Source organism: Frankliniella occidentalis, unplaced genomic scaffold (genome assembly GCF_000697945.3).
Source record: "Frankliniella occidentalis isolate FOCC.00 unplaced genomic scaffold, Focc_3.1 Scaffold158, whole genome shotgun sequence".
Taxonomy (NCBI): domain Eukaryota; kingdom Metazoa; phylum Arthropoda; class Insecta; order Thysanoptera; family Thripidae; genus Frankliniella; species Frankliniella occidentalis.
This window is the reverse complement of record NW_026267284.1, coordinates 604,168-613,955: the sequence shown is the minus strand read 5'-3', so window position 1 is coordinate 613,955 and position 9,788 is coordinate 604,168. Positions and strand designations below refer to the sequence as shown.

The window sequence follows — 9,788 nt, the reverse complement described above, 5'->3', positions numbered from 1 at the left end:
CCCTCCTTTTTTTCGCCGGCCGGTGCGAGCTGCACTTTCGAAAGCTGCGGCAGCGCGGGTAGTGGCGCTCTCTTGTGGGACCGTCCTGTACTACTCTGGCTGTTCTCCAGCCACACTTCCCTCCCTGGAACATAGCTGGAACATTTTTGTCTGTCGCCCGGGCGGGCGGTAGGGAAGGGACACTTTCAAAGACATTGGCTCCCTCCAACCGGTTCGGTTCATAGGTGGGCCAGCTAGGCCAGGTCTTGCTTTGCCATTACTACTGGCCCTTTTATCCTTGTTCAAAAAAAGACTGAGATGAGGCAACAAAAACAAATAATTTTATTCATCATGATAGACATTAATAATAAGATAACGGGAACAAATGGCAATGCATTGCACAAAAAAAAAAAATATGAAAAATAACATGATTGTAACTAGTTGTAACTCAACAATATCAAAAGGTGACTAATGGAACAGATTACATGATAGAAAAAAAAAAGACTGTTTATTTAAAGACTAATTATACCAAATGCTATTTAGTAATGAGACTTAGACAATAAATTTAGACAGAAAACAAAGGGTTCATTTTGAGCAAATATTCATAGTAGCTTATACAATTAAACAACTGCTTAGATAGCAACATCTGGAGGTTTGTTTGATTGAAAATTAAAGGTTTTATTTAAATTTATTTCCAAATCCATAGGTCCTAAGTGCTTTTTCATAGTATTTTGGGACGGTAGGGTTAACAGTTCACTTTCCCGCACAAATTGATAACCTCTTGGATCAGTGTCTTCCCAAATAATGCATTCTTGGAGAGTTGAATCTGAATATCTAGGAACTTTCATGTTGTACATTTTAATTTGATCTAAAATGAAAGCAGCCTTTCTATCAGTGTCCATATTTAGTATCATTTCCTCTATGTTTTTATAGTAACAAATTTGTTCCATTTCCTTTCTCTCAGTGGACAATAATTCAACTTGATCTTTTAGATTGCGTATTTTCTTCAATTGCTCCTCTTTCTCCCTTTTCTCCTTCTCAATTTTTTCTTTGACATTACTAGTTCCTAGATCTTTTGCATTAACAAGCCTTTCTAACTGCCTAACTTTAGCTTGCATTTGGCGAAGGGATTTATCTCTATTTCGAACTTCAGATGCTTGACGAAAAGAGAGAGATTTTAGCTCCTTCAGTTCAGAGCATAAAGACTTGATTTTACTTGTTTTTTCCCTATTATCCTCTTTCAGATGTCCGAGTTGTGCTTTAAGAATTTCAAATTTTCTTGTTACTTTACCAACTGTTTTTGGAGTCTGTATTTTGAGCCCAACTTTATGAAGCTGGGATTTGAGTTTCTTGAGACCTAAGGATTTCTCTTGAATACTACAACTGGGGCCATCCACAGATACATCTGAATTACCCTCTACAGTCTGCAGATCAAGTTCTTTCAGAGCAACTTTTTGCAGTGCAGCTTTCTTAAGCGCCACTTCTTCTTTGAGCGCAGATTCTTTTAGCGCAGCTGCAGCTTCTAGCTCTTGACGAGGAATAACTAATGGAACAACATCCCGCTTTAAAATTCTTCTTTTACAGTGTGGCTCATAATTAGAGGGATCAAAATGAAGCTCACATACTTTTGGGTTTTCTCCAAACACTTCATCACTGGGTACAATGGCAAGCCATTGCTCCCTCAGGGTGGCGTCACTAGGAAGTTCGTGGAATCGCAGATTTCTTGAACACTGACAGACAATGCATCTTTTGGTCATGACGAGAACTGCTGAAATTTTAAAAAAATGGTAATTAAGAAATGTTTTATGAGGGTAGCAATAGAAAAAATAAAAAGCTTTATTACTTACCGACAAAACTTTAACGGAATCCAGTAAATTTTAACAGCTGTCTGGTGTATGTTTTACATATTATTGCCAAAATACTCAATTAGCAAAGGAAAACATAACCTCCTATGTACTTATTGTTATTGTCTGACTCTGGCTGTCGTGCTAACAACGACAAAAACACCTATTCACACTGTACGGGCGCAGGGGGTGAAGGTAGGGGAAGGGTGGGGTGGGGACTTCATTCGTTTCGCTCTTTCACCGGTTGCAGGTTATGTTTACCGTCAATTTTGACGTGTTCAAAGTTTTCGTCTGTATGACTTGCAAAGGGTCTTAACATGGATTTTAAAGTCTAACTCATACAGTCCATTTGAAAAATAATGTTTCTCTTCCATTCCACGTATTTAAGGATGTGGTATCTTGAGTGTTAAGGGCTGGAACAAGAAATATTTTGTATTGTTTGTTTGGCCAGACCAGCAGAAAGAATTTTAGAATGTTGCGACAAAGGATTAGGAGGGTTGTATCCCTTAAAACTGTTAGAGAATTGGACGCTTTCCCAAAGGTGCCCGACTCATATGTCGAGGCCAGTCCTATTGGTGGTACAGGTATTTGCAACTTTTCTTCTAATAAAAACCCGTATATTTTTAAAAAGAAGATTAAATCACTTGTTCATGTCATCCTCACTTTGTTTTCTTCTTACAGTGTCAGTTTGCTGTTGGCTAGCCATCCTTTGGTTGGTGTACTCTGAAACTAGATACTGGCTCGACACAAGATTTCTATTCAAGTTCACTCCTGATACTGATTTTGATGCAAAGTTAAAAATTAATATTGATATGACTGTTGCCACTCCGTGCAATTGTAGGCATCCAACCAACTTTTTACTGTTATTACTCCTACATTCTTATGTGTCTTTCTGTATTCTATACGAGATTTTGATTACAGTCATTGGTGCTGATATTGTAGACTCAACAAATCAGAATATTTTTAAGTTTGGGAATTTGGAACAAGAAGACACTTGGTGGGAGCTTAACAGAGAGCAGCGCACCCATTTTGATACCATGCGCTCTCTAAATTCCTATTTGAGGGAGGAATTTCATGCCCTTCAAATTCTTTTGTGGAAATCTGGACAAGCTGCAATGTTTGGAACTTTACCACCAAGGTATGTTTGCAGAAGCCTTCTTGTTTCACAATTTACCTAAAACATGCACACTCAAGAATATCATTCATATCTTTCAGGAAGGATAAACCCAAATGGCCTACAGATGCTTGTAGAATTTATGGGAGTCTCACACTAAATAAGGTAGCTGGTAATTTGCATGTGAGTGCCGGCAAACCATTGGCTTTGCCAGTTGGACATGTTCATCTTTCGCCGTTCATGACAGATCGTGCGATGAACTTTTCCCACAGAATTCATAAATTTTCATTTGGGGAGCCTTCTCCTGGCATAATCCATCCCATGGAAGGTGATGAAAAAATTACAGACAAATGTAAGATATAATTTTAGGCAACTGTACTGGTATGTGACAAAAGTCCTTAGAGTATTTAATCAATAGTAATAAAGTTCTATTTTTCAGCTGCAATGCTGTATCAGTATTTTATTCAAGTAGTTCCCACAGATGTCGATACATTTTTCAGCAAAATGCAAACATATCAATATTCTGTCAAGGATCATGATCGGCCTATAGACCACCGAAATGGTTAGTGCTTTCTCCTCATTTAAAAAAAAAAAAATCAGTGTTGTCAATACCTTTAACTTTCGTCATTTGCTTTCAGGTTCACATGGCGTTGCTGGAATATTTTTTAAGTATGATATGAGTGCTTTGAAGGTACATGTTATTCAGGAAAGAGATTCTGTTGGACAATTCCTCACTAGGCTTTCATCTATGATATGTGGACTTTATGTTTGCTCAGGTATGGCCATATTCATAAGGGGTGTAAAAACAATAATATTAATGTTATATCAATCTAATCCTATCTCTATCTTTGCAGGATTTTTGAACAACCTTGTGTTGTATGTGATAAGTCTATTTAGCGAAAATAAGAGCAGTCATCAATCTGGGAGTTCCGCAGTCATTACACAACCTTTGACTGATATTAATGCAGCTCAGAGTAGTATTTTAACTAAAGCAACACTAGTCGGTGATATTCCTATATCAGTACCCCTAGAACCCAATATGGCTCCTAACTGATTTCTTTTGCATCTGAGCCACAATGGTTCCTGATCTCGTACTTTTAAGGGGTGACTTTTCTTCTATAATTCATGGTCAGCTATAGTCTCAGGTTTCTTCGTATTTCAGTGTCACTGTTGCAACAAGAATTTTGTACTTTTGCAAGGATTTTTACCTGTTTGCTATTATGTATTCCATGAGCTGTCTTATTTTCCTGGTTCTGATGAGTGTTATTTTATTTGGTTTACACAATGTTTTATTTTGTTGAATCTCATCTACTTGTATTTTTATCTATCTATTTTGGGCCATTTTAATACTATTTTGTCTTGTTTGAGTGTGCGTGGGGTTTTGTACCAAAGTATTGTGTGTCAAACAAGTCTCAAAATAATGTCCGACACCATTATTTTTTCATTTGGAATGTATTTTGTGTATTGTCAGTGAGTACCTCAGGCTTATAATGAGCCTTTACTTTATAGTTATTGAACTAATGCTCTATATTAAAGTGATATTTGATGTGTATACCTCTGATTCCGTATTTTGATCTTCACCAAAAGGTCCACTTCTTGTTTCACCCCTTTGACTCTGTGTCTGGTATTAGCATACTTGGAGATGCTTCATCCTTCTCTGTATTTGAAAGATAAAGAAACCTTTTGACTGTTAACCAAAATCTCAAAAATCTTACTCATTTGAAAAGCTTGGTCCAGAGGCCCCAGAAGCTGGTCAGCTGCTGGTTTGAACAAGAAAACAATTCAAAGAGGAGGAAGCAAGTTTCCTCTCTAATCTTTGTTTGTATTTTAAAGGAACTTGGTAACTTGTTCAGTCGTTGAAATATCCATACCATCCATACTACGGTTTTCAATTTTTTCACCATCTAGATCGAGATCGTACTCTGGTCGTCTGAAGGAATTGCGTGGGGAATGGGAAATTGGAAATTCCCCCATCTCTTGATGCCTTATTTGCAGGATTTACGATTCACTTATTGAGGATATTTACAGAATTGGTAGATCGACCTCTCGAGACTCACTAATGTTCTACCAACTCCTGCGCGAAGTATTGTTAAACGCAAGGACCTTACTTTCATGCTGAATGAAATATTTTCGGACTCATCCATCAAGAAACTAATAAATATAAATTTATAATGAAAAGAAAACAGCGGAGGGATACCACCGAGGAATTCTAGATAATTTTTAGTTGCAGCCGTTGCAGCTTTAAACACTGGTAACACTGAAATTAGCTGGGCTCGGAACCGGAAACCCTCGATCAGTCTTCAGTTTCTCTACGTAGGACGCACCGACACATCAGAATCATGGCTGAGGTAAAACTTATATTTTCCGTTTATATCTCCAACATCATTGGATTTTAACTTGGTCCACTTGGCTTTTTCAAACTCTCGTGCCCCCTTTCACTGTTCCGCACGTATAGTTTGTTTCTAAGTATTTGATGAACGTGGAACTTTCTATACTGTGCCCCCGCAACCCACAGGGATGTGGTTAGTAATTGCTGTTTTATCATGATGCAGTCGCACCTTCAAATTGTTTTGAACTTTACTAGTCGTATTATTTAATTTTCTGTTCACTTCCATCGTATTTGTCTCATGTGTGAACCGTTGAGTATGCGGCAATCTATCATGTTTACCAGTTCGATTAGGTTAGGTTCCCCCATGTTTGTTGCCGGGTAGTTTACACTTTACTTTCTGATATGACTCGTTAAGTTTAGTCTTTCACCAATTTGTTGTGTGTATTTCTCCAGGTTGAAGAAGCGCAGAAGAAGAAGAGGACCTTCAGGAAGTTCACCTTCCGAGGTGTCGACCTGGACCAGCTCCTGGACATGCCAGCGTAAGATTTCTTTGGATTTTCGAAGAGAATTTGGATGTCACATCTTTTCCCCCTGTGATTTTAATTAAGCAAGAATGTTTATATTCATTTGCTTGCAGTGAACAGCTGATGGAGTTGATGCACTCCCGTGCTAGGAGGAGGTTCACTCGTGGTCTGAAGCGCAAACCAATGGCTCTTGTGAAGAAACTGCGCAAGGCCAAGAAAGAAGCTCAGCCTAACGAAAAGCCTGATGTTGTCAAGACACACCTCCGAAACATGATCATTGTCCCTGAAATGGTTGGTTCCATTGTTGGTGTGTACAACGGAAAAACCTTCAACCTTGTTGAAATTAAGGTAAGCATTGATTTGTCTTTTCTTTTAACTGAAGTCTGTTGATGTTGCTAACCTCAAGTCTTTTCTGGTTTCAGCCTGAGATGATTGGTCACTACCTGGGAGAGTTCAGTGTTACCTACAAGCCTGTCAAGCACGGTAGACCCGGTATTGGTGCCACCCACAGTTCTCGTTTTATTCCTCTTAAGTAAGGTTGTTCCACTGTTGTGCTCTTTAATAATAAAGTTTTAAAGCAGCACAAATTATATTCTTTATTTGTCCTGGACCTGGTATCAAGGAATGTCAATATGCCTGTAATCATTTGAAGTTCACTTTTATTGATTCTTACAAGCTATTATTTCATTTAACATTTTTATTTGATCCTGCCGTAATTCCTTTAATTGTTTCAAACTAAATTCCACTGGAAGCCGAAATGCTTCCAAAGCCAAATTGCTGGATGTAGCTGAAGAGTGCTGGAGGGGAGGAAAAAAGTAATGATATTCTGGAAAGAAGCAGGCAGCATTCTTTTCTCAAGTACCTTTGATAATCCTAAAACTTGTTGAATATCCTGGTGGAGCAGTTGCAGTGCATCCCTTAGTGTAAGATTTTCTTGTATCAAGCCAGAATTAGAGGATTTTAATCTATTAAGAGTTGTTATCAGTCTATCATGATTCTCTGTCGATCTGCAACAGAATAGGTTGGATAGTTTGGAAACTCAATGCAGTCTAATTATTAATTTGAAACTTACATATCTGAGACATTTAGTGTTGCGAGCTTATCTTCAACTGTTCCTCCTAGTATTGGCCGTGAACCTTAGAATAGGTAATGGTAATTAATGTAAAAGTTCACAATATCAAGACTGTACTCAAAATAAGAACTCACCCATGCCGAGAGACTTGCGGACCATTTCTCTGAGTTGTTCACATTGTGCCTCCAGTCTCAACACTTCATGTTGAAAGTCTTTCTCGTGACTTCGCAATTTATCAGTGAGCTGGGTTATCTACAAAGAAAAAGTTCACTTTCAAAAAATTTGTTTATGTAATAAGGAAGAAATTTGTTTCAGTATATTACCACTTACCACATGCTTTTGCTTCTGGATTTGAAGGTTTTGAGTTTTTATCTCTCCTTGAAGTTTATAAACATTATTAACTTCTTTAGCAAGCATTTCATCTTTAGAAGCCACATCTTTCTTTAATGACTCTAATTTCACCTGAAGTGATAACCGAGATAACAGAAATTAGTAAATTACTACATAAACTACATGAGAGAACCTTGGAATAGAAAACTACCTCCAATGATTGGTTTTCTGAGCGTAAAAAACACTCTCTTTCAGATGATGTTTGAGAGCTGTTGTTTAGACCCATTGATCTGCTGTGGATCAAGTTGACAAGCATCCAGGCTGAATTCAGAAGTCCTTCACATAATTCTACTGGGCTACTAGAAGTATGGTTTATCGAAGGTTTCAAGCCAAGTGATGTGAGCTCCTAAAAAAAAATAAAAAATAGCCATTTAATAACCAAACTTGTTTGTAATTAGTTAATCTTATCAATTCCTCTCAAATTTCCTCTCTTACCACTGACAGTTCGTGTAGGGATGAGAGAGTATCCGAAGACATGTCTGCAACTACTGCAGCCATAGTGAGATCAATATTGATAAAAGTTAGTGATTTTTTAAAATGAAACAGTTGATCCCAGATCTCAGGTCTACTTTTCCATTTACTTAACAGGTGCTTATTGAGAAATAACAGAATATATTAGGTTATATGGATGGTATGTAAATTGCATGCACAAAACTACATTATCTATTTAAATGATGGACACTCACCACTTGCACTTGACAGCTTTATAAAAAAAATTTTGAGTACAATACAATAAAACTTAGTCAACCAACGATCAGCTGACTGTAACTTTGGAGATTTTGGACATACTTCAATCTCTTCAACTCTCGCGCTCCGCCGGCCGGGGGGGGGGAGAGAGTCTCTTTGCGTCCCCCTTGTAAGTGCCGCCGGCCGGCGAGGAGGCGAGGAGGGGCAATAACGCAGTGCATCAAACCGTACCTGATCTAGCCTCGGCCCTCGGCACGAACTTTTCGAATAAATGTTAACGATACGCCACATGTACCATGGTTTTATTAATTTTAATAGTTATTTGTATAAATTTTGCTCACAAGGCAGTAATTAAAAGTTTCCTTTTTTGAGAACGGTTGTTTCCTTTTATTACAGAAGTTTGTGACCATGGATGCTAAATTTGGCAGGCAAAACAAACGTTTTCTGTTCTGGTCGGTGTTCTGTGTGTTGCAAGTTATTGAAGACATTTCTTTGATATTCTGTGCAACTGACTGAGTTTATTCTTTATCGTTTGGATTTCTCCACAGCTGGAAAAAGTTCTTTCGCAAAATGACAACTGTGTCTGACTGCCCTAAGTACTACGTCAATCCGTTAGAAGTCAACGGAGTTGACTTGAACGAGGATGGTACGTAATTTAAGTTCATATTAGCGGTGTGGTTTTGTTTTACCGGCTCAGGTTAATAGAACTTTGTCCCTTATCCCCTCTAAATCACACACGTAAAGACACTGATGATTCTAAATGCTTGTACCACAGTATAATATTAAAAAATTTTTGATTTATTTGTATTTGTGACTCTCTGGGACAATAGATGTGTATACTTGCTTTTGGAGAGGCAGTGGCAAATTTCACAATAATAGCTAGTGACAATTAGACTTTTAATAGGTAGCAGATATTCCTTCTGCCTATTAGCCAGATACATTCCTATATCAATAGAAAATTATTTGCAGGCATCACATCAAGAAACTCTGAAGCGATGCATTTGTACTGACCTGCCAGTTTGGACCAGAGCCAATTTTATAAAGCTTGCTGTTTTTAGCTCTGTTCTCCTGGTTTGCTTTTTATGTGATTTGTTTACAATGTTACAGCATATTATTTTGTAATGACTATCTCCTTAATCTGCATACATTCATTAAATGTTTTGTGTTATTCTTCTTGTAAAAAGAATGTTAAATTCTGCTTTTGTTTCAGGTCAGCCATATAGTCAGTGGTCAGACCTTCCAAACCTTATTCTAGAACAAGTTTTCACTTATCTAGACATAAAAGAGCGATACGCAGCTTCACAAGTATGTCGTAATTGGTATATAGGAGCTTTTTATCTCCCAAATACATGGTCAACATTTTTAGTAACTGATACAACACTAACAAGACGGAGGTACAACTACTTTTTAGGATGGCAGGTATTGAAATACGTTACATAACATAATTTTCTCTGACTACTTTTTTTTTCTGAACATTACTTAAGAAGTAGTAATTTTACAGCAATCCAGACTATCATGATTTGAAATTATTGAAATATTTCATGAGTGTGTACTTAAATGACTTATTACATGAAGTATTATTATCTTTTACAGCAAGTATTAGACAATACACGAGTACCATTCTGTTTACAAAAAATTGGAGGCTACATAAGAACTCTTATTTTTGATCGGATGATTCAATTCCAGAATCTGTATGACTTCATGAATAAATTTACTGAATTTAATGAAGCATTTGGATCTAAACTGCATACCTTACGCTTCAACTTTTGTTGTGATATGGATATGGAAGAGAGAGAAAGACAACGTGTCTATGGAACTGGAGGTAGCCATTCACTAACAATAAAAAATT

The 9,788-nt window shown here is 37.4% G+C and overlaps 5 protein-coding genes across 6 annotated transcripts; 3 read left to right on the top strand and 2 right to left on the bottom strand.

Moving 5' to 3' along the window:
- Nucleotides 1–298: 298 nt before the first annotated feature.
- Nucleotides 299–1,994, bottom strand: LOC113216020 (uncharacterized). 2 transcript variants are annotated; one of them, XM_026435703.2, is made up of 2 exons: nt 1,827–1,994; nt 299–1,747 (listed from the first exon to the last, which is right to left on the bottom strand). In XM_026435703.2, exon 2 carries the CDS (start codon nt 1,734–1,736, stop codon nt 612–614), a length of 1,125 nt encoding a protein of 374 aa, XP_026291488.1. In that variant the 5' UTR covers nt 1,737–1,747; nt 1,827–1,994; the 3' UTR covers nt 299–611. The 2 variants fall into 2 exon arrangements, with proteins under 2 accessions (XP_026291488.1, XP_026291489.1); XM_026435704.2 differs by having other exon boundaries at nt 299–1,744; nt 1,827–1,993.
- Nucleotides 1,995–2,033: 39 nt separating this feature from the next.
- On the top strand, nt 2,034–4,489 carry LOC113216019 (endoplasmic reticulum-Golgi intermediate compartment protein 2). The gene is made up of 7 exons (XM_026435702.2): nt 2,034–2,407; nt 2,505–2,660; nt 2,745–2,961; nt 3,039–3,289; nt 3,377–3,499; nt 3,576–3,713; nt 3,792–4,489. Exons 1-7 carry the CDS (start codon nt 2,296–2,298, stop codon nt 3,989–3,991), a joined length of 1,197 nt encoding a protein of 398 aa, XP_026291487.1. The 5' UTR covers nt 2,034–2,295; the 3' UTR covers nt 3,992–4,489.
- Nucleotides 4,490–5,121: 632 nt separating this feature from the next.
- LOC113216023 (uncharacterized) lies at nt 5,122–6,377 on the top strand. The gene is made up of 4 exons (XM_026435709.2): nt 5,122–5,285; nt 5,720–5,805; nt 5,904–6,138; nt 6,213–6,377. Exons 1-4 carry the CDS (start codon nt 5,277–5,279, stop codon nt 6,324–6,326), a joined length of 444 nt encoding a protein of 147 aa, XP_026291494.1. The 5' UTR covers nt 5,122–5,276; the 3' UTR covers nt 6,327–6,377.
- A 55-nt stretch (nt 6,378–6,432) lies between these two features.
- LOC113216022 (uncharacterized) lies at nt 6,433–8,081 on the bottom strand. The gene is made up of 8 exons (XM_026435708.2): nt 7,939–8,081; nt 7,688–7,843; nt 7,404–7,598; nt 7,193–7,324; nt 6,997–7,114; nt 6,863–6,926; nt 6,653–6,797; nt 6,433–6,587 (listed from the first exon to the last, which is right to left on the bottom strand). The coding sequence occupies exons 2-8, from the start codon at nt 7,748–7,750 to the stop codon at nt 6,450–6,452; spliced, it is 855 nt and encodes a 284-aa protein (XP_026291493.1). The 5' UTR covers nt 7,751–7,843; nt 7,939–8,081; the 3' UTR covers nt 6,433–6,449.
- Nucleotides 8,082–8,138: 57 nt separating this feature from the next.
- LOC127750257 (uncharacterized) lies at nt 8,139–9,781 on the top strand (the record flags this gene model as incomplete). The annotated part of the gene is made up of 4 exons (XM_052271366.1): nt 8,139–8,391; nt 8,488–8,585; nt 9,150–9,358; nt 9,533–9,781. Coding segments are annotated over exons 1-4 (600 nt in total), but the record flags the coding sequence as incomplete, so codon positions are not given.
- Between the last annotated feature and the right edge of the window lie 7 nt (nt 9,782–9,788).

Coding starts and splice junctions, on each gene's coding strand:
- LOC113216020 (XM_026435703.2), bottom strand. CDS start 1,736: ATGACCAAAAGATGCATTGTCTGTCAGTGTTCAAGAAATCTGCGATTC.
- LOC113216019 (XM_026435702.2), top strand. CDS start 2,296: ATGTTGCGACAAAGGATTAGGAGGGTTGTATCCCTTAAAACTGTTAGA. Junction 2,661..2,744: donor TGTTGCCACTCCGTGCAATT/GTAGGCATCCAA, acceptor TTTTGATTACAG/TCATTGGTGCTGATATTGTA. Junction 3,500..3,575: donor GCCTATAGACCACCGAAATG/GTTAGTGCTTTC, acceptor ATTTGCTTTCAG/GTTCACATGGCGTTGCTGGA.
- LOC113216023 (XM_026435709.2), top strand. Junction 5,806..5,903: donor CAGCTCCTGGACATGCCAGC/GTAAGATTTCTT, acceptor ATTTGCTTGCAG/TGAACAGCTGATGGAGTTGA. Junction 6,139..6,212: donor TCAACCTTGTTGAAATTAAG/GTAAGCATTGAT, acceptor TTCTGGTTTCAG/CCTGAGATGATTGGTCACTA.
- LOC113216022 (XM_026435708.2), bottom strand. CDS start 7,750: ATGGCTGCAGTAGTTGCAGACATGTCTTCGGATACTCTCTCATCCCTA. Junction 6,927..6,996: donor CCGCAAGTCTCTCGGCATGG/GTGAGTTCTTAT, acceptor ACCTATTCTAAG/GTTCACGGCCAATACTAGGA. Junction 6,588..6,652: donor AAGTTTTAGGATTATCAAAG/GTACTTGAGAAA, acceptor CCTCCCCTCCAG/CACTCTTCAGCTACATCCAG.